At 49.3% G+C, this 27,264-nt stretch overlaps 1 protein-coding gene across 1 annotated transcript in view; it reads right to left on the reverse strand.

The window, feature by feature from the left end:
* DENND1A (DENN domain containing 1A) overlaps positions 1 to 27,264 on the reverse strand; it is a 502,559-nt gene that overhangs the window by 57,343 nt on the left and 417,952 nt on the right. The window contains exons 14-18 of the mRNA XM_044920818.1: positions 8,081 to 8,185; positions 7,630 to 7,717; positions 5,484 to 5,524; positions 2,883 to 2,954; positions 1,583 to 1,639 (exon numbers count right to left, since the gene is read on the reverse strand). Coding sequence (XP_044776753.1) covers positions 1,583 to 1,639; positions 2,883 to 2,954; positions 5,484 to 5,524; positions 7,630 to 7,717; positions 8,081 to 8,185 — 363 coding nt within the window. The remainder of the gene's footprint in view (positions 1 to 1,582; positions 1,640 to 2,882; positions 2,955 to 5,483; positions 5,525 to 7,629; positions 7,718 to 8,080; positions 8,186 to 27,264) is intronic.

A 27,264-nucleotide genomic window follows, 5' to 3' on the forward strand; every position in this document is an offset into this window, starting at 1 on the left:
CTTCCACGTACCGGGAGGGAGGCGATGGCCTGCAGAGAGCAGATCCGACCAATGAGGAGCATCTGTCCTCTGCCTGAGGAGGGACCCCTTTCTTTACTTACTTCAAGGAGTATTCTAACACCAGCTGAGCCTACGATCAGGTCATCAAGGAGGGAAAATTTGGTGAGAGAAATACCCCCTCCCTGCCACTCTGTATTTTATCCAACTCAGTTCCATGTGACTGGGATAGGAGATAAAAAAGTATGGATCACACTTAACATCCAAGGAAAGAATTCCACCTCTCAGCCTCTGGCAGGGCACAACAGACCACAGGTAGGGTCTATGTGGATTTACAGGACAGGATTTTTATTTCGGGACTTGAATCTCAGCTGTTAGAAATTCACTCTCAGCTGAAATTAGGAATTTAAGTGCTTAGTCGTAACAAATTATTTTGCAATTAAAAGAAAGGAATCAATTCCTTGGACCATTTCGAGTTAACGAGAGGTCCTTTCTGACTTTATAAAATTAAAACTGCTCTCAAATTTTAAAAAACTGCTGAGATAGACGAAGGCCCTTGTTAGAGTTGCACGTTTTGGGGGTGTGGGATAATGAAGTAAGTGCTCCCAAACATGTTTTGGAAAGCAAACACTTGTCTCAGGAAGGCAGCACGAAACGCTGTCATGGTAAGGGCATGGACACTGGAAATGGATGGGTCTGGAACCGGATCCGGGTTCCGTAGGCTCCAACAGTGTGACCTTGGGCAAATTCCTTCACCTCTGAATCATAGTCTAGGCTCTCTACACATGAAATGGGAATCATACCCTCCCAGGGTTGTTCTAAGGCTTAAATGTGAAAGCTCCCAGCCTGGACCATCCTCAGTAAGTGGTTATCGAAGAGTGGTAACTGATAATGATGACATTCGTCATCACGTAAAAATGCCCTCTGATGTATTAACCTCCCTGTACAAGGCTAGAGAATCAGGCAGGGGACTCTTGGCCAGCATGGAGCCTGTAGGATTTCGTACCATTTTACTGATGGTCCAAGGAGACAAATCGAAGTCCTGTTGCCCAAGAGTCTCAAACAGGAACTGCTGGGCTCCTCTTGGTTAGGCCAGCACTGTGAGGAGAGCCCGCAGCGTCCTCCTAAAACCCACCCTTTGTGTGCCCTGTATCTGCGCGGTGGCCACGTGCATGCCCGAACCCCGGAGGTCATTTCCCTGGCGATGCTTCTTGATTTTGGTTACCAGCTGCCCCGGGGTAGAGGTCAGCTGTGGGAAGGAGAGGTGCCCAGAGGGGTAGGCTGAGCCAATTTCTAAGAGACCCGTGAACCCCAGGCCCAGTGGGGTGGGCAAGGGGCAGACTGATAGTGGTAACTCTGAACTTGCTTGCCTTTGTGGGTTTAAGCCAGTCTTAATGTTATTTGAAGACAGTTTTTGTCTGTGAATATTTATAACAGTGTGAAAACTCCCGGACAGCTGGTAATGCATTTTGAAGTGTGCTAACAACACTGTATCAAACAGCCCTCTATTGATCACATCATACTTTTTTATGGCCACCCATTTCATATACGGTGCTTATACATTTTGAATAAGAACTTCAAGTACCTTTTGCTTCAAGCGGTTTTTCACCTCTTTTATTCCCATTTTTGCATGATCTTTTGCCTGCATGAAAAATTAATTTAAGTTAAGATTCCCTGTTTCCAGCAGGGACTATGCTTGATTTCAATCCGTCGCGAATCACCTTCTCTGATTACTAGAAAAAAGAAGGAAAAATGGGATCATCAAGTCGAAAACATAACGGCTACAAAAACAAATACAATGTTAAGAGGTTAAAAAAATCCCTTAAAGAGGCGACAGAGATTTTATTTTCTGCATTTTGATGGCCCTAAGTTTTTTTTCTCTCTCCCCCCTTTGGAAGGCCTTCTTCTGCTCTCTGTAATTATTTATCTCAGCAGCCTGGTGACAGCTACCAGTAAGTGTAGATGGAATGGCAGCTTTTGAGGCTGCAAAAATCTGAATATCTGTTACATTTCACTGGGGCAGGGCCTCAGGACCAATTTTCTGCCGGGGCTGACTGGCCTGAGCAGACACATCACTGGGTTCCTCTGGTGCCGTTTCTTAAATCCCATTTCGCCACACACCCTGGCTTTTATTTTCCATCATTTTAGACCTGTGTGGTTCTGTTGGCAGCCACCTGCCCGGTTAAAATAACTACAACTTAAGCACAGAAAGGACTAACAAAATTAAAAATGGAAATAAAACAAAACCACCCAAGTGGCTCACAGTCAAATTAGCAAGCAAGAGAAACCATGAGGAAAAAAAAATACTTGAGGCTTGTAAGAGATGGAACATCGGATCGGGAGTGGCCGTGTTCTCCTATTTTCTCTCTGCTGTGGGCATGAGTCTCACAGACAATGCATGTCCTATAAGGCAGTGGTGAGAGAGATGATGAAGAATTTGGGACAACAGTTAGGGAGCGTGTCCCACCATGAACACTTTTTAGTAACCAGCAAAGGAGCTGCTTCATTTTGACATGATAATGGGGATCCCCGTAGGAAAGGTTTTACCAGAACGCCCGGTTGACCACGCCTCCGGGTCTCAGGGACACAAGCTCGGATCAGCCAGCATTTTAGCCACCTGGTCTACATTTTATTAAAAGCTAAAACCCGTGGCTTCCCATGTCTTGATTGCAGCAACTGTGAGCAGAAACAGTTTAACATGAAAAACATCACTGACCTGGTCACCAAATAATCAACACTAAGTAATTCTAAGAGCCGTGGAAGCTTTAGGAAACAGCACAGCAGCCCCTGAATCCTCTCTGCAGTATAGGGCCAGCTAGGTTGAAGAGTTTCATCATGCCGAGGGACAGATCTGTTCCGATCCTGAGACCAAGACCAGTACTCACAAATTTATAGACAGTCTTCATAGCCGGGTTCGCTTTCGTTTTTACAGTGTTCAGAATTGCTCCGCTTCCTTTCTGTAACAGAAACGTCAATTAGCGATGGGGACTCAAGACAGAGTGGGCCAACACCAACAAAAACCTCTCCTCTTTAAACAAGTTAAGCAACATTCCAAGAGTGTGTAATTTAATTAGAGAAACAGGCCTAGATGGTAACCAGTCCCGGGCAATTAGTTATGGCTGCGGCAGAATCGCAATGGGTGGGTACTGGGAGTGGGGTGAGGACGAGGATAGTGATAACTAGCTGCAGGGGGACTCAGTGTTTTGCTTGGCACCTGTCCGCTGGCTGGAAGAAAAGCTCTTCACAGGCTCTCTGAGGCACGGTTTCCCCATAGTAATCTATGGCTTCTCAAGAAATTCTAGTTTATTTAGCTACCCTTGGTCACCTGCCTTCCTTTCCTCACCTTGGTTTTCTGTGTTGTTATTTTTAATCACTCTGGTAGGCTGCCTTCCTTAACATCGATATCTTGAGGGAAGGAAAGAACGAGTAGCCATCAATGTGAATCATGGCTTTCGTACAAATCCAACATACCAATTTCTTGGTTCAGTTTCTTTGGAAGAACAGAGAAGAGGAGGAGGGTACGAACGGATACGAAATGCACAGGCTCTAGACATTTTGTGAGGGCTCACTGCGGAGACACCCTGTGTTAGCCGTGGAGGGTACTGAGTCACAGGAAGGCCGGCCTTCACCCTCAAGGGCCTCCAGTCTGGGGGGCGCCCCAGCTGCAGCCGAAGGTTGGGACAGCTGCACTGGCTGTGCGCACAAGGTGTGTCCACGGTCAGAGAAGGCGTTAGAAGATGAAGAGTTCATGTGGGGTACAGGAAGCGTAAGGACATTCTAGGGCTAGAGAATTACACATTAAAGAAGTGCAGACGCTGGGCAGCCCTGGTGTGTTCCTAGCAAGTGGTCAGTGTATCACGGGAGGACTGGGGCTGAGGCCAGATGGGGCCAGCTTTTTTTTTTTTTTTTTAAATTTTATTTATTTATTTGACAGAGAGAGACACAGCGAGAGAGGGAACACAAGCGGGGGAGTGGGAGAGGGAGAAAGCAGGCTTCCAGCAGAGCAGGGAGCCCGATGCGGGGCTCGATCCCAGGACCCTGGGATCATGACCTGAGCCAAAGGCAGACGCTTAATGACTGAGCCACCCAGGCGCCCCCCCTTTTTTTTTAAGATTTTATTTATTTATTTGACAGAGAGAGACAGCGAGAGAGGGAACACAAGCAGGGGGAGTGGGAGAGGGAGAAGCAGGCTTCCAGCAGAGCAGGTAGCCCGATGCGGGGCTCGATCCCAGGACCCTGGGATCATGATCTGAGCCGAAGGCAGACGCTTAACGACTGAGCCACCCAGGCGCCCCCAGATGGGGCCAGCTCTTGAGGGGCCAGGATATGGAGACCATACTCCAGAGGATTTTTAATCAGATGCATCAATAATCAGATCTGTGGTAGTTTGGAAAGATAATTCTACCTGATTTGAACAAAGAGAGAGACTGGATCAAGTGGGTATATAAAAGAGTAAAATACAGTACTGTAATTACGGGGATTAACTCTTAGCACAATTTTTGGTAATAGTCCGTATTAGAAATTTTGAGCTTTAACTGAAAACATTGCAGTTTGACCTAGAAAGCATTCTATGTTGTAGGACAATATGAAATTTTTACCCACTCATTTATTCCATACTGCTTTCCAAAATTACTCAGTATCCTATTTCAATGGTCCTTTGGAGTATTAAAACTCCTTTTATCAATCAATCAACAAGTCCTTATTGCTTGTCTATGATTTGCCAAGTGCAGTGTTTGGCCATACAAGAAGAACAAAAGAGGTCTTTCACTGAGGAACTGCTTACTCTCGGCCAACTGCAGCCACTTCCAAGGGACCTGCCTTGGCAGAGGTGTGCTCGGCCCACAAGCAGGAGAGAACACTTAATCACATTATGCTGGAGTTGTCTGTTCACGCGTGCAACCCCAAGAAGACAGGGAGCTCCCCCAGGGCAGGGACTGTGTCCTCCTGCTCCCCACTGTATCCCTAGTATGGCGCCCGGTCCACAGGAGGCCCTCAGGATATACACACTGATAAACCCAGGCAGAGGCAAGAATTTGGCTTCTTTAGTAGCTTCTGAAGACCTAAGCACTTAGCTTCCAACACAACAAGATGCTGTTCATAACAACAGTGAGGGGTGAAAAACTCCATCTTCCCAGGAGCCTTTGCCGTGGAAACTGAGCAGCAAGAGGGGCACATTTTTGGTTTTCCTATGAAAACGTCCCAGTTGCCCTGGTCTAGAAGGAGACCCCCAGAAATGCTCTAGGATAACCATATCCACTCAACATGCCTTGGCTAGCTTCCTGAGACAAGGAGGCTTCTCTAGACAGTCTCGTCATACAAGCCTCCCCCTGGCACTAGATGGCCTGGCTTTACAAGCAGAAGCATCTTCAGCTGAAAGAGTGGAGGGCCCCGGGGCTGAATGACCATCTTGCGGGTGGCAGGGGAAGTGGGGGGCTGCCAGAAGGCTCCGGAGGGACCCGGGGGGCTCTGTGGGGGTACACACTTACCCGGACTGTGGAGAGCCACTGATGGTAGAGTTTATCGCTGCCTGGGGAAAGAGGAGTCAGAGAAGTGGTTGAAGTTATGTGCTCTCAGGAGTTCCTTGAATTGCTTAGCAAGCAGGACTTGGAAAGTTCAAAAGCTGGAGAAACACACTGAGGCTCCCATGCTCCACTCCCCACAGGAGGCAACAGTGACTTGCTGCCACAAGTTTTCTTTTTCAAACAGAGATCCGATCCTATCAATGCCCTGAGTACCAACTCAAATCCTCCTTCCTCGTTGCCTACTGCATAGAGGTGGGGTCAGACTCCTCAGCACGCCTGACTGTCTTCTCCACTCTTGTCTTGGTCCCACCCACCCTCGGCCTTTCCATCCTGTACGTCCATCCCCTCCACCCTCCATTCCCTCACAAACGCTGTTCCCCTGGCCGGCCACCATTCCCTACTCTCTCTGCTGAGGATACTCAACCAACGGCTCCCATGTAATTTCCTCTGAACCCTTCCTCTGAATAGTCCACTAAAATGGGTAACTCCCACTCCAAAGTCCACATTCTCTGCAGTTCTGTGAGCCACCGCAGGGCAGGCACCTCAGGGCTGCATGTGCCCACACTGCCAGACACACGCTCAGCCCCAAGACACTGGAGTAGTGATAGGGAAAGAAAAAGGAGGCCTTGTTGGGGGACTTGTTCATTTTTTCTGGTGGGATAAGGAGGTCTTATCACTGGACAGCTTTTCTAGAAGCTCCGAATGACGTGACTTCGTTGAACAACACATAAAGCCCGTCTTCTCCTCAGAACTCATACGCATCTCTGAGAGTGCTGCCTCCTTTGTGAAGCCCTCAGGTTACAGAGTGAGGATTAGTAGAGTCCTGTTCTGATTGCATAAAAGCCTATTTCTGCTCCTTTTCCTGCACTGGTTTAACCTGAATTTGTCTTTAGTCATGCATCTCTTTCTCCTACCAGTAAAAGCTCCTCCATGAGGGCAAAACCCGGTCCTCCGTTTCTTACTCTCTGGGGCTCTGGACGTGGCGGGAGCTCAGGAAATGCCCATCACTGACTCGCTGTCACTGTCCGCAGACTGGTTTTATTGGTGCTTGTGCTCTCCGTGCAGCACAGGCTGCTCAGGTCTGTGAACGGCGCTTTGCAGGGGAGATTATGCCTGACTCTCTGAATTTATGGATCACCAGTTATATCACAGAAGGTTAGTCCAGACCAGGCACATGCCCAGCAATAAGAGGGGGCCAACAGCAGGATTATTATTGCTTTGCATTTGGTTCTGACTTCGCTGCCACAGACTAAGGCTTCGGGATTTGGCAAGAAGGCCAGACTGGGATTCAGGAGGCAGGGTCCACTACGAACACCTCTCTCGGCCTCAGAGGCCGCCTCTGAATCATGCGGATGACCCCTCCAGGTCTAACGGTCTGTGGAGACTGTGGAGACAGACCGTTAGACTGGGCACTCTGTGATGATTTTCACCTTTTAAAGAAAGACTCGTTTAGGGCACCTGGGTGGCTCAGTTGGTTAAGCGACTGCCTTCGGCTCAGGTCATGATCCTGGAGTCCCTGGATCGAGTCCCGCATCGGGCTCCCTGCTCGGCAGGGAGCCTGCTTCTCCCTCTGACCCTCCCCTCTCTCATGTGCTCTCTGTCTCTCTCATTCTCTCTGTCTCAAATAAATAAATAAAAAAAAAAAAAAAAAAAAAAAAAAAATAAAGAAAGACTCGTTTAGCAGTGATCCTGTGCCCGCATCTGTCCTCACGGACTCCGAGTCAATCTCCACAGGACTCCCGTGAGGCGGGCACCGTTCTCCCCAGTGCATAGATGGGGGCACGTCAGCTGAAGAGCTGCCATGACCTGACCAAACCCTCACGGCTTCCCTGGAGGCAGGGCCCTGACGTGAAGCCAGCTCTCCCAACTCAGCGCCTCGAGTGCTTTGTGCCGCAGAGTGCTGGCCGCTACGTTTCACTAGACTCTGGCCGCCCAGGGCAAGCGACTGACCCCAGGACAGAGGATCTCAGACATTTCAAGGCCGAGGGTGAAGTGAGTCTCTCCCCAACCCCCACTGAAGGAAAAAGAAGCCACTGCCACTCCCTGCCATGCACACCCTAGTCCCACATAGCACCCCACGGCACACAAGGGAAAAGGAACTGCTTCTCACCAGCATACTCGCCCATGCTGATCTCCTCTTCAAAAACGTCACTGAAACCTTCGCCAGAATTGAGAAGGTCCAGTCTACCATCTATAAACTATATAAAGAAAGAACAAAAGCATAACAGCTTAGGCAAAGAAACGGCGGGGGCACCATTCAGCTGGGCACCTCAGTGCACGGCCAAAGAACCACCACCTTCCCAAGACAGGAAAGGGCCTTTGGAAGAGTGAGTTAAACAAACAAACAAGTTTTTAAAACACCGGCTCTGCGTTTATGATAACCTGTGCCAGTGAATGGCCTATTTGTGGAGGGTCGGCCTGGTTACTGACCACCCTCTGCACCCATCCCCCCCCAGACGCTCAGCCCCCTCCGGCTGGGCCTGGGGGCTTACAGCAGGACAGCTGCCGAAATCCCCATCGGGGGTCCAGATGGGCCACCCTCCACGGGGAGGGCTGGGTACCTGTTTGAAGAGCTGCAGCTGGGTGGCATTCTGCAGGAACTGCCTCATGGCTCCCGAGCGATAGTGGGACACGAAGGCTTCTTCACAGAAGGTGATTGGCTCCTCCTGGGAAATGGAGATGGGAAAGGAGGGTTGGAGGAGCAGGTGAGGGCGGCGGTCAGTTCTTAAACTCGGTTAGATGGCACTTCTACAGCTAATTTATTTAATCCTCACCTACTTGGTGAAGTGGCTACTGTCATTGAAGGAGTCCTGTTCGATGGAAGAGGAGGCAGTTTCAGAGAGGAAAAGTCATCCCCCAAAGTCCCAGAGCTGGGGGGCGCCTGGGTGACTCAGTCGTTAAGCATCTGCCTTCGGCTCACGTCATGATCCCAGGGTCCTGGGATCGAGCCCCGCATCGGGCTCCCTGCTCTGCTGGAAGCCGGCTTCTCCCTCTCCCACTCCCCCTGCTTGTGTTCCTGCTCTCGCTATCTCTCTGTCAAATAAATAAATAAAATCTTTAAAAAAAAAAAAAAGTCCCAGAGCTGGTAGGAGGCCGAGATTCCGAACCTACCCATGGCCCCTTCCGCAGGAGCCAGTCATATCCCAACAGCAAGTTAGTGGGATGTGCCCTCCAATGTGATAGCTTCCAGACTTTTCTTTTCACTTTGAAGAGAATCCAAGTAGCACCTTATGCAGAAGGAGCCCTGCTACATAAAACTGCCCAGCTGCTCTTCGGGAAGTGGGGGGGTGCGGCGGTGTTGGGGGAGCAGGGGTGGTGGCTGGGCTGTCTCCTCCCCCACCCTAGCACCTTTGCAGTCCCCAAGGCACCGGCCGTGGAACACAGTTTGAAAACCATTTACACAGTGATCTCGATCAATAGCAAATTATCATTTTTAAGTAATTATTTATATTAAAAAGCAGGGCTAATCAAAAATAAGATTTACCATCCAGTCAACTATGTGCTTACGCCGTTTGATGAGGAGGCATGCTTTTACCAAACTATGTTTTATGAGTGAAGAAAACAACAGCCTAAGCTGAAGACACATCCCATCCTTGTAGTCAACACCTCGATCCTTCTTTGAAGGGACGTGGAGTGCTCATCTCCTCAGACAAGTCTTTAATTTCGGTGGTATATCCTCAATTCTGAAAGATCAGACTTTTACACCTCGAACTGAATTAAAGGTACCCCTCCCTTCACAGACTTGGTGACAAACACAGAGATGTTTGAAGCTGTACTTTTATCCTGTTTTAATGAGTTACGTGAGTGTTAAATTTAGTCTGGCTGCTGTGAATTCCAAGGGTTCCTCTTGCTTAAATCTGGCCAATATTAGCTCAGCAATGGGGCAAACATTCCACAAAAGGTGCAAGGATGACCCCAAAAATTAGGGTGGGGGAGGGCTTGTTTTTATACAGGTAAGCCCCACCTAATTTTACAAAGGATCTGAGGCAGCCTACACAAGCACCCAAAAGAAAGAAAAAAAAATCAGAGCCGAAGAATACGTAAATATATAAAATGTGTTTACTTGGGAAAAGAGTATCTGGATATGCAGATCCTATATGGTTTCTAAAACAAAGTCTCAAAATTAGCTCTGAGCTTCCTGGCTTCAAAAGCAAGAAGGGAAACATGCAAACTTTACATTGTCTGGGAGGACAAAAAGCAGCACTGGTTCCTCAGGAAAAAGAACTTTTCGTGACATTGACTATTTTGGCATGGCTTTACATCTCTCTTGCCGAACAGGGAGACGGGCTAGTAATTAATTAAAGCCCACCGAGCATCCCATCCCTGTGGCCTGTAAGTTCTGCTTCCATACTGGGAAGCACAGCAGGGCAATTTTGTCCCTCTCCAGGCCATCTCATCCATGAGTGGTGTCACCCATACAAGGATGACCTGTGATAAAATTGGTGCTCAGGCCTCCTTCGCTCCAAAACCGTATGTCTCAACCCCCACCTGGATGGCCCATTAGCACCTCAAACTCAAATGGCCCAAACTCCCAATTATTAGCCCACCTGGACTGTACCCCACATCTGTTTCTTTCTTAAGCTGGCATTATCATAGCTCCCCATGGACCTATCACACTGCCCAAGTCCTCCTTGCTTTGCCAGTGAAAGGAATCAGGGTTGTCCCTGCTCACCATCCCACTGCCCGCCATGGTGGAGATTTAATTCTATGTCCCTTCCAGTTGCCTCCCTCCATCTACTCCAATTCTTCGAGATTTCTAAAATGCACATTGGATCATGCTACTCTCCTACCCAGGAACTTTGACTGCAGAGGCATTATGCTGGGTGGTTATTTGATGAATGTTCACTTCTTCCACTAGACTATAAGCTTCATGTGGGCATGAATGGCACCTGTTTCATTCAGCACCGTACACCTAGCAGGGTGTGACACGTACACAGGGTCCTGTGTTGGAGAAGAGAGGAAAAATCCTAGCTCCCTAGCTGGGCAAACAAACCCTTCCTAAGCTGAGCCCAGCTTTCTTTTCCAGAGTCCTTTTGTGTCCCTTTTCCTCTGCTCCCCCAGGTATCTTCTGCTCCAAAGGCATCTCCTGATCATACGCCATGTCCTTTCCCACTTGCTTCCCTGCTTTTTCCAGTTCTGTTCCTTGTACCTGGACTATCCTTGTTTTCCTTCTTTCTTTTTTCCTTTCTTTCAAGATTTTATGTATTTGAGAGAGCGCGCGCGTGAGCACACAAGCAGGGGGGAGGGGCAGATTGAGGGGGAGAGAGAGAATCTCAAGCAGAGCCCCTGCTGAGCGTAGAGCCCAATGCGGGACTTGATCCCAGGACCTCGAGATCATGACGTGAGCTAAAGGCAGACACTTAACCGACTGAGCCACCCAGGTGCCCCTAGACTATCCTCTTAAACACAGGCCTCTGTGTGGTAGTCACTCATTCTTGCTCAGGGCTCCCACTCTCCCTGGTGTACCCCTGGGTGCTGAGTAATCTTCACTGGTGTCCCCTGTGACCAGGAGCTCAAGAGGGCAGAGGCCCTGCCAGACTCCCCGCTACACTGCCCAGGGACAGTGCAGAGCCCACCGCCCAGTTAGAAGCTCAGGGATATTGGCTAAAGAACCACAGGATGAGCTTGACCCTGGTTCCTGCCACAGGAGCCCAGTGGTCTCGCTGTGGCTGAGATACCACTTGACCGGACAGTAAAGAGGTCTCCGAGCACGATGCCAGGTGAGTGACATTTGTGTCCAGGGAGTTTAGAGCTCCTTGGAGGAAATGCTCTTGGAGTTGTTAGCATTCACTCCTAGAGCTGTGGCCTAGCACTGCCAGGAAGTAGTCTGCTGAGGGACCAATAAATTCGAGAGAGCTTGCAACCAGATTTGTACGTGAGGGTAGCCTGAGGCAGGATTTAGCTGTAGGAGAGCAGAAAGAATCTCAGCTTTGGGGAAACATGGACATTTTGGGCCCGTTGTCTACTTACTGGAGGTGACATCCCCCTGGATCAGATGTCTGTGCCATAAAAACGGACAAAAGGACATGGGCACGGAATGAAAAGATGAAGGGAGAACGTGACAATGGGGGCTTTTTCTGCAAAAAACTTCAAGAACAACATCAGCAGTGTTGGTCAGACGTGGGAATGAAGACTACCATGGACTGTAGCACTACTGGAGTGGGGTGGGTGGCCAAGTGTCCACAGGAGACAGGAGAGGAAAAGGCTAACCCACCTGGGGCAGCGGGTCAGAGATCGTGAGAGAAGTGGATACATTTCAGCAGAGTCTAATGGGGAGAGTAGGAGTTAGATAAGCAAATCCTATAGGTTCAGGGCAACTGTTTTATCCTAATCCTGGTGAAAAACAGGGACATTGCCACCCATTGTCATGTATGAAGGTCTGACTGGCCACAGGCTAGGAGGGCTCATTCCCCTGAAGCCCCAGCCCAGGGCTTCTCTTGAGGCCTCAGTCCTGTTTGTCCTTGAACACCTGCAAGAGGACAGGTGAGTTCTTGCAGGTGGGAACCCTTCAGGTTCTCCTGGTAGATGGATACTCAAAGCACCAGTGCCTCAGAGAAGAACACTCCGGGGAGTAAGCAAGTCACTGTGAAGGCTCTTTCTGCCACAGGACCATCCATATCAAAGATGCTGAACCATTTGCCCCAGCTACTCTGTTCCCCATCCTGTAGTCGAAATGGCCACCCCACTCCACTCTCTGCAGCGGAGAGGAGCAAGGCAAAGTGTATCCCTAAACCCTCCTTTGTTAAGAACGGCTGATTTAGTTCTCCTGTTATGCTGATTAAATCTTTTGTCTTCTTAGGCGACACTCAGCAATGGGACTACTGGCTGACAGCTCCGTGAACGGCAGGCAAGTCAGGCCGTGAGCATTCAAGCTTAGATCACATTAGTAGAGTTTTCCATCTATGACCCGGAGGACAGTTAAACACAGCTGCTTAACCCTATCAAGGATTTTGTTACAAACAGAGAAGTTTTACTCTCGGATTATCTTCTTGACATATGCAATCAATTGAAAATTCCAGTGCTAATGAATCCATCTTTGTTAACAGGTAAAGTTGGTGATTCCAAACGTTTTTGATACTTCCAGAAATAAATGGCTTTTATCCACAGCACTGTGGGTACTGGCATAAAAATAAAATCTCCTCTCAGAGTCTTCTGAGGGGACAACTTTGCTTGTTTTGCTGATCCATACTTATAGTACTAAACCCTTATTTTCCTTCACAAATTTACCAAAATTTTATGTGCACATTTATTCTGCAATTCTAAGAAAAAAAAAAAAGGTGTTCATTCTTTATGGCCCTTGCTTCAAATTTTAAAAACAATAGTTTTGGAAGCTTCATCCATTCACACATTTTAAAAACACCTAGTATGTGCCAGGGCGCCTGGGTGGCTCAGTTGGTTAAGCGACTGCCTTCGGCTCAGGTCGTGATCCTGAAGTCCCGGGATCGAGTCCCATGTTGGGCTCCCTGCTCGGTGGGGAGTCTGCTTCTCCCTCTGACCCTTTCCCCTCTCATGCTCTCTCTCACTCTCTCTCTCTCCAATAAATAAATAAAATCTTTAAAAACAAAACAAAATAAAACAAAAACAAAAAAACACCTAGTATGTGCCAGACTCTGGGTCAGAGGCATACAAAGATGAATAAAATGCAGCTCCTATAAGTAATACGATTGAGGGTGGGAAGGAGACCAAGGTACAGATACAAGAATGGCAGCATGTTATGTTTACAGCAGCATTCCTCACAGGGGCCAAAAGATGGGTGCAATCCAAGCATCTACAGATGAATGGATAAACAAAATATACATACAATGAAATATTATTCAGCTTTCAAAGGGAGAGAATTTCTGGCACATGCTACAACATGGATGAACCTTGAAGACATCATGTTAAGTGATAAGCCAGTAACAAAAGGACAAATACTGCCTGATTCCACTTGTATCTAGAGGAGTCAACTTCTTAGGGACAGAAAGCAGAATGGTGGTTGCCGGGGGCTGGATGGGGAGGGAGGGGGAGTTGTTTAGTGGGTAGAGACTTTCCATTTTGCGAGATGAAAAAAGTTCTAGAAATGGGTGGTGGTGATGGTTGTACAACAATGTGAATGTACTTAACACCACTGAACTGTATGTACACTTAAAAATGGCTATAGGGGTAAATTTGATGTTATGTGTATTTTACTATAATTCAAAAAAATTTTTTTAATTTAAAAAAAATGACAGAATGTTTGTAACTGTGGAAGCTGGGCAATGGGTACGTGGGAGTTCATTTACTTTGTATAAATTTGAAATTTTCCATAATAGAAAGTCTAAAAGAAAAGCTCCTATTATCAAGGAATCCTGTCTAGTTCAGGGAACAAAAACCACAGTACGGTGTGAAAACTGGCACACCGGGGGGCTGGTTATTTTTATTTTTAAATGTTTTCTAGGGTAAAGTCACTTTTTAAAAAACCCTTAAAGTTTAAAAAAAAAAAATGGATTCAGTTAAGGTAACACAACATGGTGGAGAGAAAACATGTCTTGAAGTCAGAAAGACCTGGTCTTGAACTGTCACTCTGACCACACCAGCCGTGTGATCCCCAGTGACTTGTCATTCCTCACCTATGACACTTACTCAAGGCCAGTCCATCTCACAGTGTTGTTTGAGATTATGGCAAAGTACAGCAAGTAGATTTTTTTACAAATAACCATTTTCTTGAGGGCCGAGATTGGGTTTTTCCAGGGCAGGCGACATAATTTGTGGGACACAGGGCAAAATGGACACGCGGGAAAAAGAAGTGCTGTTAAGTCTTTAAGTGCCGTACTAAAATACAAAGCTTTTTCTTTCTTTCATGGTTTCTTTCTAGGCCCATAATGGTGCTTTTCAATTTTACTATTTAATGTCATTCTACATAAAGAAAAAATAAAAATTTAAATTATTAGCATGAATCTTTTTTTTTTTTTTTTTTTATTTTTTTTTTTTTTTTAAAGATTTTATTTATTTATTTGAGAGAGAGAGAGAATGAGAGAGAGCACATGAGAGGGGGGAGGGTCAGAGGGAGAAGCAGACTCCCCACTGAGCAGGGAGCCCGATATTAGCATGAATCTTATTGCTCAACTTTATACCGTGCAATGCCAGTTTTAAATGCTAACATATGTGGACTCGTATTTCGTAACTCACAAACTCATTTGTGTTTTGTTCTTATCAGACAGTGGAAATGCTGCACAAAACTCAACTGTTTTTATTTCAGTTCTTGATATACACACATTCTACTAACACTCTCTGCCTTTGGCTTACTGATGAGAAAGGAAAAGGAACTGAAGTTCTCCATCTTTTCCTCCCCTTCTAGGTCATCATTTTCACGAGGAGTAGTAGTAGGCTAATACGAGCAAGGAGCGTAAACGAGAAATGTGATCATTTGCGGTTCTTAGAACAGCACTGCCTTCTGCCGGCACCGAAGCGAGCTCCAGTTCTAACACAGAGTGGCCTGTTGGGGCTGTTGGTGCCCCACTGCCTCAGCTGTGGACCTTACAGCTTTACCTCCTAAGCACTCTGAGTCTCGCTGAGCCCCCTGCACCGTGGGTCCACTGCAACTCTGTGCAAGGGGCACCGAGAAGTCCTATGGGGCTGGGATGGCAAGACTCGGGGGAGGACGTCGGTGCAGACCTCCTCTGCTCACGCACATGCCCCGCTGTCCCTTAAGACTACTTTTACACACAAGTTTCAAGGTGAAATTATTAGGAATTTCAAGATGGTGGCAGTGGAGTGTTGAAGCAGGCACAGGCCCCTCTGAGCCTGGCACCCGGTGACTACGCAGGTCTCACCCTTCCCCCGTCCCCTCTCCCTTTGCAGGGTAGTCAGTGCAGCTCTGGTGGTTGACTCTGCCATCTGACTCAGTAGCACAGAATAGCTTCAAGCAAGATTGCACATCCAGGTAAGTGGGGTGTCTAAACTCCTGAGCAGGACACTCAAGGCCATTTGTGACCTTCCCCAGCCAAATTTTCTTGCTACGACAGCCTATCTACCTCATCCACACACTCATTTCCTGCTCCAGAGACTCTGGACTGTCCACAGCCAATCTCTCCCCGGATAGGCTCCCCTCTGGCTTCTTTCTTCACATTACCTCCTTTGAGCACCTCACCTGACGCCTTCAGGTGACGAGAAGCCTGCAGTCCCACCTCGATGTCTCCACACCACCACCACCTGTGCCCAGCCAGCGCCCCTAGCCCACTACAGGAAGAGGCAGGTGGGGGAGTGCAGCACAGAGCTGGGTTCCGGTCCCAGCTGTGCCCCGCTGTGCAGATGACAGCACCTCTCAGATCCTCATTCTCCACCTGCCTCAGGGGACTGCAGGGGGTTACACTGGGAAGGACTGCTGGTGTGGTCAGCAGTGCTCAACCCTCCACGCATCAGAATCACCAGGGGGGCTTTTCAAATCCCCAAAACTCCGCAGGACTCCAGTGTACCCAAGGCTGATAATCACTGGTGTAGGTACAAGAGACCAGCACAGCACCTAGACCAATCGACATTCATTTTTTTAAATTTAAGAATGAAGAGAGTTGGAAAATCTGGCCCCATTTATCACCAGCAGTCCCAACCTGGTTGCATTTTGTTTAAATACTTCCAAATTCCTAATAAAATACCCAAGTCACCGGCTAAAGTGCAGCGCAGCCAGGAACCCTGTTCTGAAGTCCGAAGGGGTCTTCTCTAGCCCCTGCCGAGTAGCTAATTCTGCTCCACAGGCCACGTGGAAGCCCCCTGCCCGGGGACCAGGGCACCATTCCCAGCTGCGACAGCTGCCAAGGAAGCAGGGCAAGCTCCCAGCCAACACAGAAAAGGCTCAGCACCGTGTCTGGCATGGAGAACGCAAATCCTCACTGGAGGCGGGGGGGGGGGGGGGGCAGCGGGGTTAGATTACAGTAATTTCAGGTTAGCCACAGCAGGCCGGAGGTGAGAGAGAAGGGAACCAGTGACCAGTGTCAGCTGAGCGCTTGCTGTGGCCCAGCCTGACCCTTCCCCTCACTGAATCCTCACCAGAGCTCAGAAACCTTCATAAGTGACTCCCAGTTTGGCAGATGGGGAAGGGATGTCCGTGCGGGTCAAGTGTATCTGCCTAAGGTCCCAGAGCTGCAGGGTCCGAAAGACTCCCAGGTCCACACACATTCTCTCCTCACCAAAGCGGACCTGGGACGGGGGCGGGGGAGGGGTGCGCACGGCCACAGGCGGACGGCCCCGGCCGGGCTGGCCCGAGTCGGCTTTCTGAACCATTTGTGCAGTGGCCCAGGCACGCCGGGGGCAGCCTCCCAGCCTGGGCCCCCGTCGCCGTAACAAGCCCTAACCGAAGAATCAATGTGTCATCGGGAAGCCGGCTCACCGTTCGGATGATTTAAGTCAGGGGGAAGGTGGGTGTCCAATGAGAGCTACTGTGATAATTTGCAGGGGCCGGGGCTGCCGGGAAGACAGTATCTGCCCGTTGTGGCCAGCCGCTCCAGTATTGACAGAAGCCCCCACACACACTCGCTAGATTACAGTGAAGACATTCAAATCACAGGCACGGCGGCCCACGCCTGGCTCCTCTGTGCCAGCAGCCCCGTCCTTCTGCATTAACCGAGACAAATAGGGAGAAGTCAGGAAATTCTGATTAGCGCAGGAACGGCAGATGAGTGGGGAGGCCTGTGGAAGCTGAGGAGACACAATGAGGAGGGTCTCATGCATACCAGCTTAAGATTTTCCTCCCATAAGAAATGCAGATGCAAATTGCCTCTACCAGGAAAGCAGGTGTGGCGATAAAACCAGCTCCCACTTACTGAGCACTGGCCCCATGCTAGGTGGTTTTACATGCATTCTCTCTCTTACTCTTCCCCGCCACCCTGTGAGGTAGGTGGTGTCATGATCTCCATTTTACAGATAAGGATACTGAGGCTCAGAAAGGCGAAGCCTGGTCCTGGGCTCATGCAACCCATGATGGTATTCGACCTGTCAGCTGCCCAGGGCTGCCCCAGCAGTTCACAGAGATGGATTAGAAGGAAGTGATGAGGAGCGGAGACTCGGGAGAAACAAGTGTGTTCTGGCTCCCACTATGTGCTTACAGAAGCCATCTCATTACTTGGAGCCTCCGTCGGTTTCCCAATACCAATAATACCTACCGCATGCTCTAACTGCCCAGTACCAGGATGTCAGCAGCTCCAAGCAACAGTGCCTGGCTGGAAGTGAGAGAAAGCTGGTGACCATCCCCATGCTGCAGGACAGTGACAGCTCCCCTCCCTAGTACGGAAACCAGACGGGACATGCCAAGATCTCAACGTCAAACTCCTGCTGGCTCCGCCATCTTGGCCACACCAAGGGTTTGCCTTCACCGAGAGCCGGAGTCTGGGTTTAACACAATGACTGTTGCATCCCTAAGTCCCAAGAAAGGAGGTCCTAAACGGATTCAAGAAGAGGGTTTCAGTTTCCTGAGAGTGAGAGTAAGATAGTTTCAGGGAGCGTGCTGCAGAGAGGGTGGCTTGGAGGGCCTGGCGGGCCCTTGGGAGAGAAGTCAATGAGCCTGCAAGTGACCAGAAGGTAAACCAACGTTAGCTGTAGCCACAGGAATACAAGGGCTCATGGGTCAAAAGGCTAGAGGACATGGAGATAAAACCGAAGCAGCACAAATCAGTCTGTAGGAAGGAAAAATCCCAATCCTCTGACTGAATTCAGCACTGCCTGCCAGCCTTGGTGACACGGCCCTCAGGGTGGTCCTCTGGAGCACTGTCCGCACACTGAGTCATCGGGTTCCCTTGCTGGCTCACTTGCTTATCATCACCCCTCTCCTGAACGTCACTCACCCAGGGTCCATCTCTGGTGCCTGGTGGGGGCTTGCGCCCACGAGGCCTCGGAAGCAAGCTTTATAGTCATGAACAGAAGGCAGCGTTGTGAAGGGGAAAGAGCACGAGAAGAGTCAAAACACCCAACTCAGGCTTTGATTCCTTTTCCTTGTATAGGCCATGGCTTCTTCATCTGTAAAATGGGAAGGTGCTACACTGGAAGATCTTCACGGTACTTTCTAATGCTAACGTGTTGTTTCTAGACATAGAAAGGGCCTTTCTCTATGAGGTCACCCACAGCGCCTCCCAGAGAAATGGATCACGATGCACAGCTCTCAGTGCAGAGCTGGGAACAGAGGATGCACTCGAGTGAGAATGATAGCTCTGTTACTGCATCTGGAATGTGGTGTATGGCCTGGACCCCGAGTCCCATTTTCTCATTCATAAAATGGGGGAGTACTTCCTCGCAGGGCTGCGTGGGATCAGCAAATGATTCATATAAAGTGCTTAGCTCGGGGCCTAACCTCTGGAAGGGCTAAACACTTACCAGTCTTCTGCCCCAAATAACGACAGTTCTCTGCCCAAAGCATGCTTTCAGTGATTTACTTCAAGCAGCCCTGTTTCAGAGCATGTGACATGCACTACCCGCCCTGGACACATCTGGGGTCACTCGAGTCAAGACCATGACTCAGAGCAAGGAGGAAAGGGACTACCACCAAAGCTGCCTTCTGCCATGAACCGGGCACAGCAGACACACGCTAACTGTGGTTGAGGGATGGACCTGCATAATAACCCTATTAGGAGAGGCTCTTTTATCCTCATCTTACAGAGAGAGGGGACGTGACTTGCCCAAGGCCAAGAGCTGGGAAGAGCCACAGCTGTACCTGAAGTCAATTCTGTCTGACCCCAAAGCCCAGGCACTCTCTTCCCACAACACCCCAAGGCACTCTGAGCATGCGCAGTTGCCCAAACACATTTTTTTTTTTTCCTCTGGGTTTCTGGGGATTTCAAGATACAGATGATTTCCCACAAAAACTGTCCTTTTCCACATACCACAGCCCCAGTCAAAGGAGTCCGGAGTCTCTAGGTGGGGATTATGTATTGCCTGGGGAATCAAAAGAGGCTCAGTGCAGCCCAGAGCTCCATGAATGGGGACGCAAATGGGCCTCTGTAAGCCTCAGTTTCCTCATCTGTAAATTGGGGATGTTACATACTTCATATTGAAGAGGTCTGAAATGATACAGGATTTGTCAAGGTGCCAATACTGAGCAGCATACAGAGGGGCTCAATGGAGGTTTAAAGTCCTCTAACAGCTCTTTCAGATACCCTTTGAGAGCTGGGTGTTGCATTTTGTGTGGGACCTTCTATACCTTTCACTCAACGAGAACCTGTGACTGGGGTGTTGGGAGAGCAACTGCCAGGTGACTTTGTTGGGGTGGGTGGGGCCCAAGAAAGGCCGCAAGAGGGAAGAGGTGCTATAAAAACCGAGGCTGAGCAGGGACTCACTAGATGGAAAAGCAGAGGATGGCGTGAGCAGAGGAGCAGGGCTCTGACAAGGCCCCGCTGACACTGTGAGGTGAGGAGCTGGTGTCCCTCGGGCCCCAGGGGCACGTCACGGGTGGGCTAAGTGAGATGCTGATGCTCTCCTTCTTTACTCGGGGGCATGTTCCCTGGGAGCCAGAACTCTGAGAAGCGGTGGACGCTGGGCCCTGGAACACACGATTGCTCAGCACGTGCTGGAGCTTGCTCCGGAGCAGCCCACCCAGCCCTGAGTGGAGCCTCCTGGGTCCAAGGAGCAGACTTCATCCACAGGGACAACTACCGAAAGGGCTTCATTTACTCAGCCTCACCCTTGGAAAACCCCCCCACCCATAGGCCAGGATCCTCCAACAGCCACCATATTACTTCCCTTCCCCAGCTCCCAGTGCCTGCAGATTCAGGTGGAGAGAGGAGTTGGAGAAGCCCTCCAAGGTGTGACCCTGAGTGTCTTGCCAACAACTCCCTGCTTCCCCATGACACGGAGCCAGTCACAGTTCTCCAGACTGGTCCGCAGGCTCCTGCTTTTGCAGGTGCTGTACCCTCTGCCAGCAGGTCCTCCCACTCCTGCTTTCTCAGGCTGCAGAAGCCCCCCCCGTCAGCCTTCAAGGATTAACGTGGGGACAGCTGCCCTGGAAGGCTCCCCCATGCCTCCTTCCTGCCTTGGGTTGGGTTAGGTGTCCCTGCTCTGGTCCCACAGCTCCTATGCTCACCTCCACCATAGCACTTGCTGCCATTTCTGCACTGCCCAGCTGCCCTTGGGTTCCCTTGCTGGAGGGTGTGGGCAGCGTCTTATTTGTCTCTGCATCTCCAGTTCCTAGCACGGGACCTAGGTCAGCGCAGACACCCCCATGCTTGCTGAATGAATTATTCACTGCAGACAAGGCAACAGGAACATTTCTGAGAAAGAGGCCAACACGGTGGAGAGCGAGACAGACAGACTAAGGATGTGAAGAGGAGGGTGAGCGGGAGGGAGGAAGGAGAACGGGAGAAGGTGGTATGTGTGCTAGGAGGGGCCGAGGAGGGAGGCGGGAGGCCGGGAACGCCGTCTAATTAGACCACATGTACAGAGCAGCATCCGGCTCAAAGCACAGCAGTTTACACCGCTCCTGGAGTTGTCGTGGAGACAACCACATGACCAGCCTGGAGCCGAGACTCGGGGGCAGCAATCCAGATGCACTCCTAACATATTCTGACAGAGAGCAGATGGGCAGCTATTTGCAGGGCCAAAAAATGCCAACTCCGCTCCCCTCCAGACCTGCGTGCCCTCACTGATCATTTTCATCTTGTAAAGTCATTCTTATCTGCCCTGGAACCACCAGTTCCACCCATGTAGGAATCAGTGTGAAAGCTGCTATTTTTGTAACTCCCTGACTATCACAACTTCCAGCCTGCTCCTATGGGTGAGGAAATGTCACCACCTTTAATGAAGGGGTCCTTGCCCAAGGACTGCTGCAGCCCCCCCCCCCCCCCCCCAAAACAATCTCTTTCTCGGTGGATAGTGTTTAAATTCCTCACTTTTGGGCCCTACTGAACAGACCCTGGCCTGGGAGCAGCGCTGTGTGTGTGTAGGGAAAATACGGGCTCTGAGGCTGAGCACCTGCCGGCCAGGTACTCACCTCGGGCATGTACTTGGTCCCTCCGAACTCAGTTTACTTCTCTGTAAAATGGGCTTTGTAACACCTACTTTCACAAGATCATTATAAGGATTAAATTAAATTATTAGAGAAGATCCCTGAAAATGATAAAACTCTACATAAATTTTTTTTACTGGGGTAAGGGTTCTTTAGAAACCTCAAAAGTTTTAAGTAGAAAGACTTAGCAGAATAGAAGGAAAATGACCGAATCTTAGGCTCTGTAGGAAACTATACTTTTTTTACCCACAAATATGGCAAATGTCTCTCATTGAGGCCTTTGGTGAGGTGGGCAAGCATCTAGTGTTGGAGAATCAAGCTGGGTTTCAATTCTGGCTCTGACGCTTGCTTAGCACTGTGATCTTGAGCGAGCCTCAGTTTCTTCATCTGTAAAATGGGAATAATCGTTCTTATCTCCTGTGAACTAATTCCACTTGTGAGAATTAATTGGGGCAGTATATGCCAACTGCCTAGCACATAGTAGGCACTCAATAGACGTCGTTCCACTTCCCTTCTCCCTAGTGATTTAACGGAATCAGGTAAGACAGGTTGAGGAAGTACAGAACAGCGTGGGTTCAGTCAGAGTATGTTGGGATCCCACCTATTGGCTGTGTGGCCTGGGGGGAAGCACTCATCTTTTCTGAGCATCCGTGTCCTCTTCCAGAAGAGGACAGGAATACCACCTACTTTGTCATGTTGTTGTGTGGTTTAAAGGGAACAATGAACATAAAGCCGTGAGCATCCAATAAATGGTTGTTACTAGCATCCTCCTCACCCTTACTGGAGAAATCCTCAACCCTTTTGGGAAAAATCATGACGTTTATGTGGGTCCAGCCCGGGGCACAGAGGCCACACTGTCTTAAGAGAAATGAATTTCATTTTTGATGTTGGGGAAGTAAAGCAAAGGGAGGACCCCGAGCAGAGGTGTGGGCGGCTCCAGGTGCACATCAAGACAGCTGTCTGCCCAGACCCCCCCGGCCTGCTACCTGCGTGGCATGCAGCAGGCTTGTCCAGGTGCAGGGAGGCTTATGTATAAAGCACGCAGGGCTTCCTGCTGCCGCATGCTTGCCTGCCATCACAGGTGTGGGGAAGGCCCAGCTAAAAATACTGCTAACGTGGGTTTAATGTCGCCCAGCAGAGACTAATGATTGTTTTAAGTAAATATTAATTATAAGAGTCACCCAGATAGAGCGCTGGAGTGGTGTAAATATTCCCACATCTACATATGTAGACGAAGAGACCATTTAGGGAGACAACTTCTTACACACCTCCTCCAGGGAGTTATTTCCTGGCTGTGGACTCTAAATATTTGGGGGATTCCTGGTTCAACTATCTGGGCAGTGCCTTGATACGCATGATAGAGGGACTACCTTATTTGAGAGATGAACTTCTCCAGACCAAACAGCTGATTCAGTTTTGCTGGACCCTTTACATGAGAACTCGTCACCAAAGTATGGAGAGCCCAGATTTGGTTCAAGACCCAGCATACTGGCTGGCTGATCTTGGGCAAGTGTCTGCCTGAGAGCCCAGATGTGGGGTCAGCAGTCTGAGATGCTGTTCTGGGTCTAGCGCTGGCTACCCATGTTCCCTTGGGCATGCTCCCTCCCTCCTCGAGTCTCAGCATCAGCACCTATGTGGGAAGCCAACTTTGATCAGTGGTTCCTACATCTGGTGTCCCAAGGAGACTCACCTTGGGAGGTTTTTAATGCAGATTCCTGGGCCATGGCTCAGACCTTTGCACAGCTGCTTAGATGATTCTAATGCCTTTGGGAACCTGGGGTGGGGTGGGGTTGGGACAGGGTTGGTGGGGGCGGTAGAATAGTAGTAACAAGAGTAACAAGCCCATGTGCTTTCCCTGTGCCAAGTACCTAAGGGTCTTACATACATCCACTCACTTAATCCTCACAACAACCCCATGAAACAGATACTGCTGCTGTCCCACGTTACAAATGAGAAGCTGAGGCACAGAACTAGTAAGGCAACTTCCCTGGGTTCACACAGGCAGGATTTGACCCAGGTGGTCTGGCTCAGGTCTGAATGACTGTGGCACCAAGAGGGCAGTGGCTCTGCTTCTCTTTTTCATCACCCCATCCCCATGCCCAGGGCAGAAGCTTCTGGAGTAGGTGATGGACACATTCATTAAACACTTAGGCACTTTTACATAGGCTGTATCACACACTATCCTAAGGAAGCTGGGATCCATTTTCAGATGGACTCGAGGGCTGGACAGTACACTGAGCCATTTCAGGCCATTTTCCAGTGAGGTGAGACTGGGGTTTGAGGCCATGCCTGGTTCACTCCTTCATCTCCTACCACAGCCTAGTGGGACATGACAGCAAATTCCTGGCTCCATGAGATGGATGTAAGGATTAAATGGACGTGAGACGCCTTTATAAACGAAACTGCTTATTAAACCCTTCTGACTGACTGCCTCAGTTTCTCCCAAGGTGGTTATCTTCAAAGACGAAGGGGCTCAATGAACATTTGTTGACTGAACGTAAACATACCAATTGCAACTATGACCCCACACGGTTCTTGGAAAAGAGCAGGTTCTTGGGGGAGTCTTTTATACCCTGGGCTCTTTCACTGGGACCATGGACAGTAACGGTCCTATGTGAGGACAAGGCCACTGGTCAGGGCCCCAGATTCTGACTTTCTCGGACCCGGATTCATAACCTTCAGCTCCTGACCTCTGTGCCCCAAGTCCCTTCTGTGATGGACAGTATCAAGAGAGGAAGGTGGGACTGTCTCTGACCCAGCAGGACTTGGGACAAACTAAGCCCAGATAACCAAACCCAACCTCGCTCTGCAGAAATCCATTGTGAAAATCCCAACCTCCATTTTACAGTGGCATTATTAAGTTTTCCAAAGGCTTTGGGAGGCTGTCAAGGATGAGCATCCAGGGGATGGGCTGAAGCCTGTGCCTGGGGGCACCAGAATGGCTGTGACTTCCAACCATTTCCCTGCCTGAGGTGAGTCCATGAAGTGAGGACAGTTTAGTTCCTAGGAAATGGCAGGCTCCTCCTAACACTGAGGCAAGTGGGTGACTGATCTTTGGGCATAGTGAATCACCATGACTGTGCTCCTTTCCTTAATGATGATGATGATGATGATGATGATGATGATGATGATGATGACAGCAGCAACCATTTACTGAGTGCCTGCTCTTCACAAAAAGTATTTATTATAGTTAGAGATATACATGTTGAATTGTTTAGGGGAAAGTGCTGATATATGAACTTACTTTAAAAGGCATTAAAAAACAAGATGCAATGATCAATGGATAGATGTGTGACAAAGTAAGCATAGTAAAATGTTAATGGAACAATCTAGGTGGTAGGTATGAGAGTTCAGTGTAAAATTCTCACAAGGGGACATGATATACCAGACTTCAGAGGGGCAAGGATGGTGGCAGGATGCGCTGCTGTGCAAGCAACTAGTCTTGAGGGGACTCCAAACATGACATCGTGTTATCCAACTTATTGCCGATCTAGTGACAGGGAGGTATTAAAAGTGAGTTATAAATGAAAAACAAACTATTTATTGTACTTCGACTATGAGCCAGGTACTCTGAAGCACCAGAAGAGTAATGGATAAACCAGTCAAGGACCCTCCCCTGAAAGAGGGAGGGAAATCTCTCTCTCTCTCTCTCATGTGTGCACACACACAAATACATACGTGACAAGCACATGAAGACATCTACCCTCTTTTTACTGATCCAGAAGCAAAGTCTGAAAGGTCAAGTGACTTGCCCACGACCACATAATGAGTAGGTGGTGGGTGGGGGTTCACATCTAGGCATGTCTGAGTCCAAGGTCTGGGTTCTTGACTCTGTCGCCTGCCACCTTTTAAAAGGTCACTACCATCATCAAATCTCATTTGCTGCAGATGAGAGGAGCTACAGGAAAAAGTGACATCCCCAGGTCGCTTCCAAGTTTCATTCTAGTTCTTCTTTTCCACCTGGCCCCTCATCAGACTGAGTCCCAGTACACCAGCAACCAACAGTTTTTTAATTCTTTTCACTTGGGAAACCTTGCAGCTTTTCAGGTGGCTTCCCAATCATTACCTCATTTAATCCTCACACGACCCTGAGAGATGACTCTGAAATTCCTGTAGTTAGCAGTCCCTTTGACCCGTGACAGACTGTCTGCTCAGGCCTCCACTTCCCTCTGCCCCAGGGCTCCAGGGATCGTGGGGGCTGGCAGGAAGAAAAGAGAAGCTGCCCAGAGAGCATCTGGATGAGAGTTTGACCGACAGTTCCAGGCCCTTCACTGCCCGCTGGGTCTGTCTGCCCCACCAGGACCCCAAAGGCCTCTTGCCAATAACCTCTCTACAGGGACCAAACGATTCTCCCTCTTGCTCTGGTGGTACATCGGGAACCTCCCACTTCTTGCTTCCTTTAGAAAGTAACTGCAGGGTTATCTGTGGTCTGGCCAGGGGGACTGTCAAAAGACATTCCAAGAAGCCCTGGAAAGATATTCGTTTAGTAATAATGAATGGCGAAGGCAAGTGTCAACTGAATTCCTTTTACTAGCAATTCATTCCCTGTGTCTGGACAGACCAACACAACACAACACAACACAACACAACTCAAGGACAACAAAAACCATCTGGGAACTTTGGTATTAGGAACAAAGTTGTTTTAAGAGAAACGCCGAGATAAGAGATTTTCTGCTGCAGGGCTACCTTCTTTACCTTCTAAATGCCCTTATCCCCTGAGCCCTCCCTCTGACCCTGCCAGGCTGCCTTGGTTGCTAGGGGTCTCCTCACTTGCCCTGGGCTCTGCTTCTAGGCTTTCTGCGCCCAATGTTGCTGAGCACCACCCCTGAGGGATCCTCCCAAAGGGCCCCTCTGACCATCTGATCTCATCACTCATGTTTAAAGCGCCACACTACTCCTTGCTGCCTTTCTGGGGGCTCCAAGGCTCCTGGTTGGCCTGTGAGCCCTGCAAAGCCCCCCTCTCCAGCCATGCTTCCTAACACGTCCCCCTGCAAGCCAGAAGTCTCAGTCACTGCACACTGCCTTGCGCTTCCCATACAGAACACTGTTTCAGACCTCCCTGCTTCTCCCTTTCCCTGGAATGTCGCTTCCTCCCTTCAGCAGGCTAACCCCGACTCATCTTACCAGGCAAAGCTCAGGTGTCATGGCCTCCAGGAAGCCATCCCTGTCCCCACGGCCTCCCCGCTGTGGAACGTCCTCTGCGCTCCCATGAAACCCAAGCCTGCCTCGACCACAGTAACCCATAGTTACCTGCTTACCCACTGGCCTCCCTCTTGAGGACGGGAGCTCTTTACAGGTAGAGAATGGACGGTCTCATCAGTTCGCGGTACCCTTACTGAGCACACGGCCTCGCCCACAGTGGCACTCAATACCTGCAGGTTGAATGCCCGAAGGAACTCAGCATCTACAATCCTGTATGGGAGTGAGTGCCATGGAATGGAAGTTGATTTCTGAGAAGTGAAAGAATACCAAGATAGTTTGAAACAGACCTGCACTATCCCAGAATTCTCCCTGAAGCAGACGGTGTCACAGCAAGGCTGCAATTATAGACGTGTGCACACACACGCGCGCATTGTTTAAAAAAATTCATAGAATGCACTTAACGCTGACTTTTTTTTCTTATTGGAAACCTGTTTACAATCTTGTCCACTGTCAGTCCTAAATGTCACTTTTCAGAGAGACGGCTTCTGCCAGGAGAAATCTGTTTTCGAACTGAATCACAGCATGTTCATGCAGAGAAGCGCCTCTTTTGAATCTCCAAATTGGAGGGAATTCAGGGAAGAGAAAGCGAGGTGATTAGAATCT

This window comes from Neomonachus schauinslandi, chromosome 13 (assembly GCF_002201575.2).
Source record: "Neomonachus schauinslandi chromosome 13, ASM220157v2, whole genome shotgun sequence".
NCBI lineage: Eukaryota > Metazoa > Chordata > Mammalia > Carnivora > Phocidae > Neomonachus > Neomonachus schauinslandi.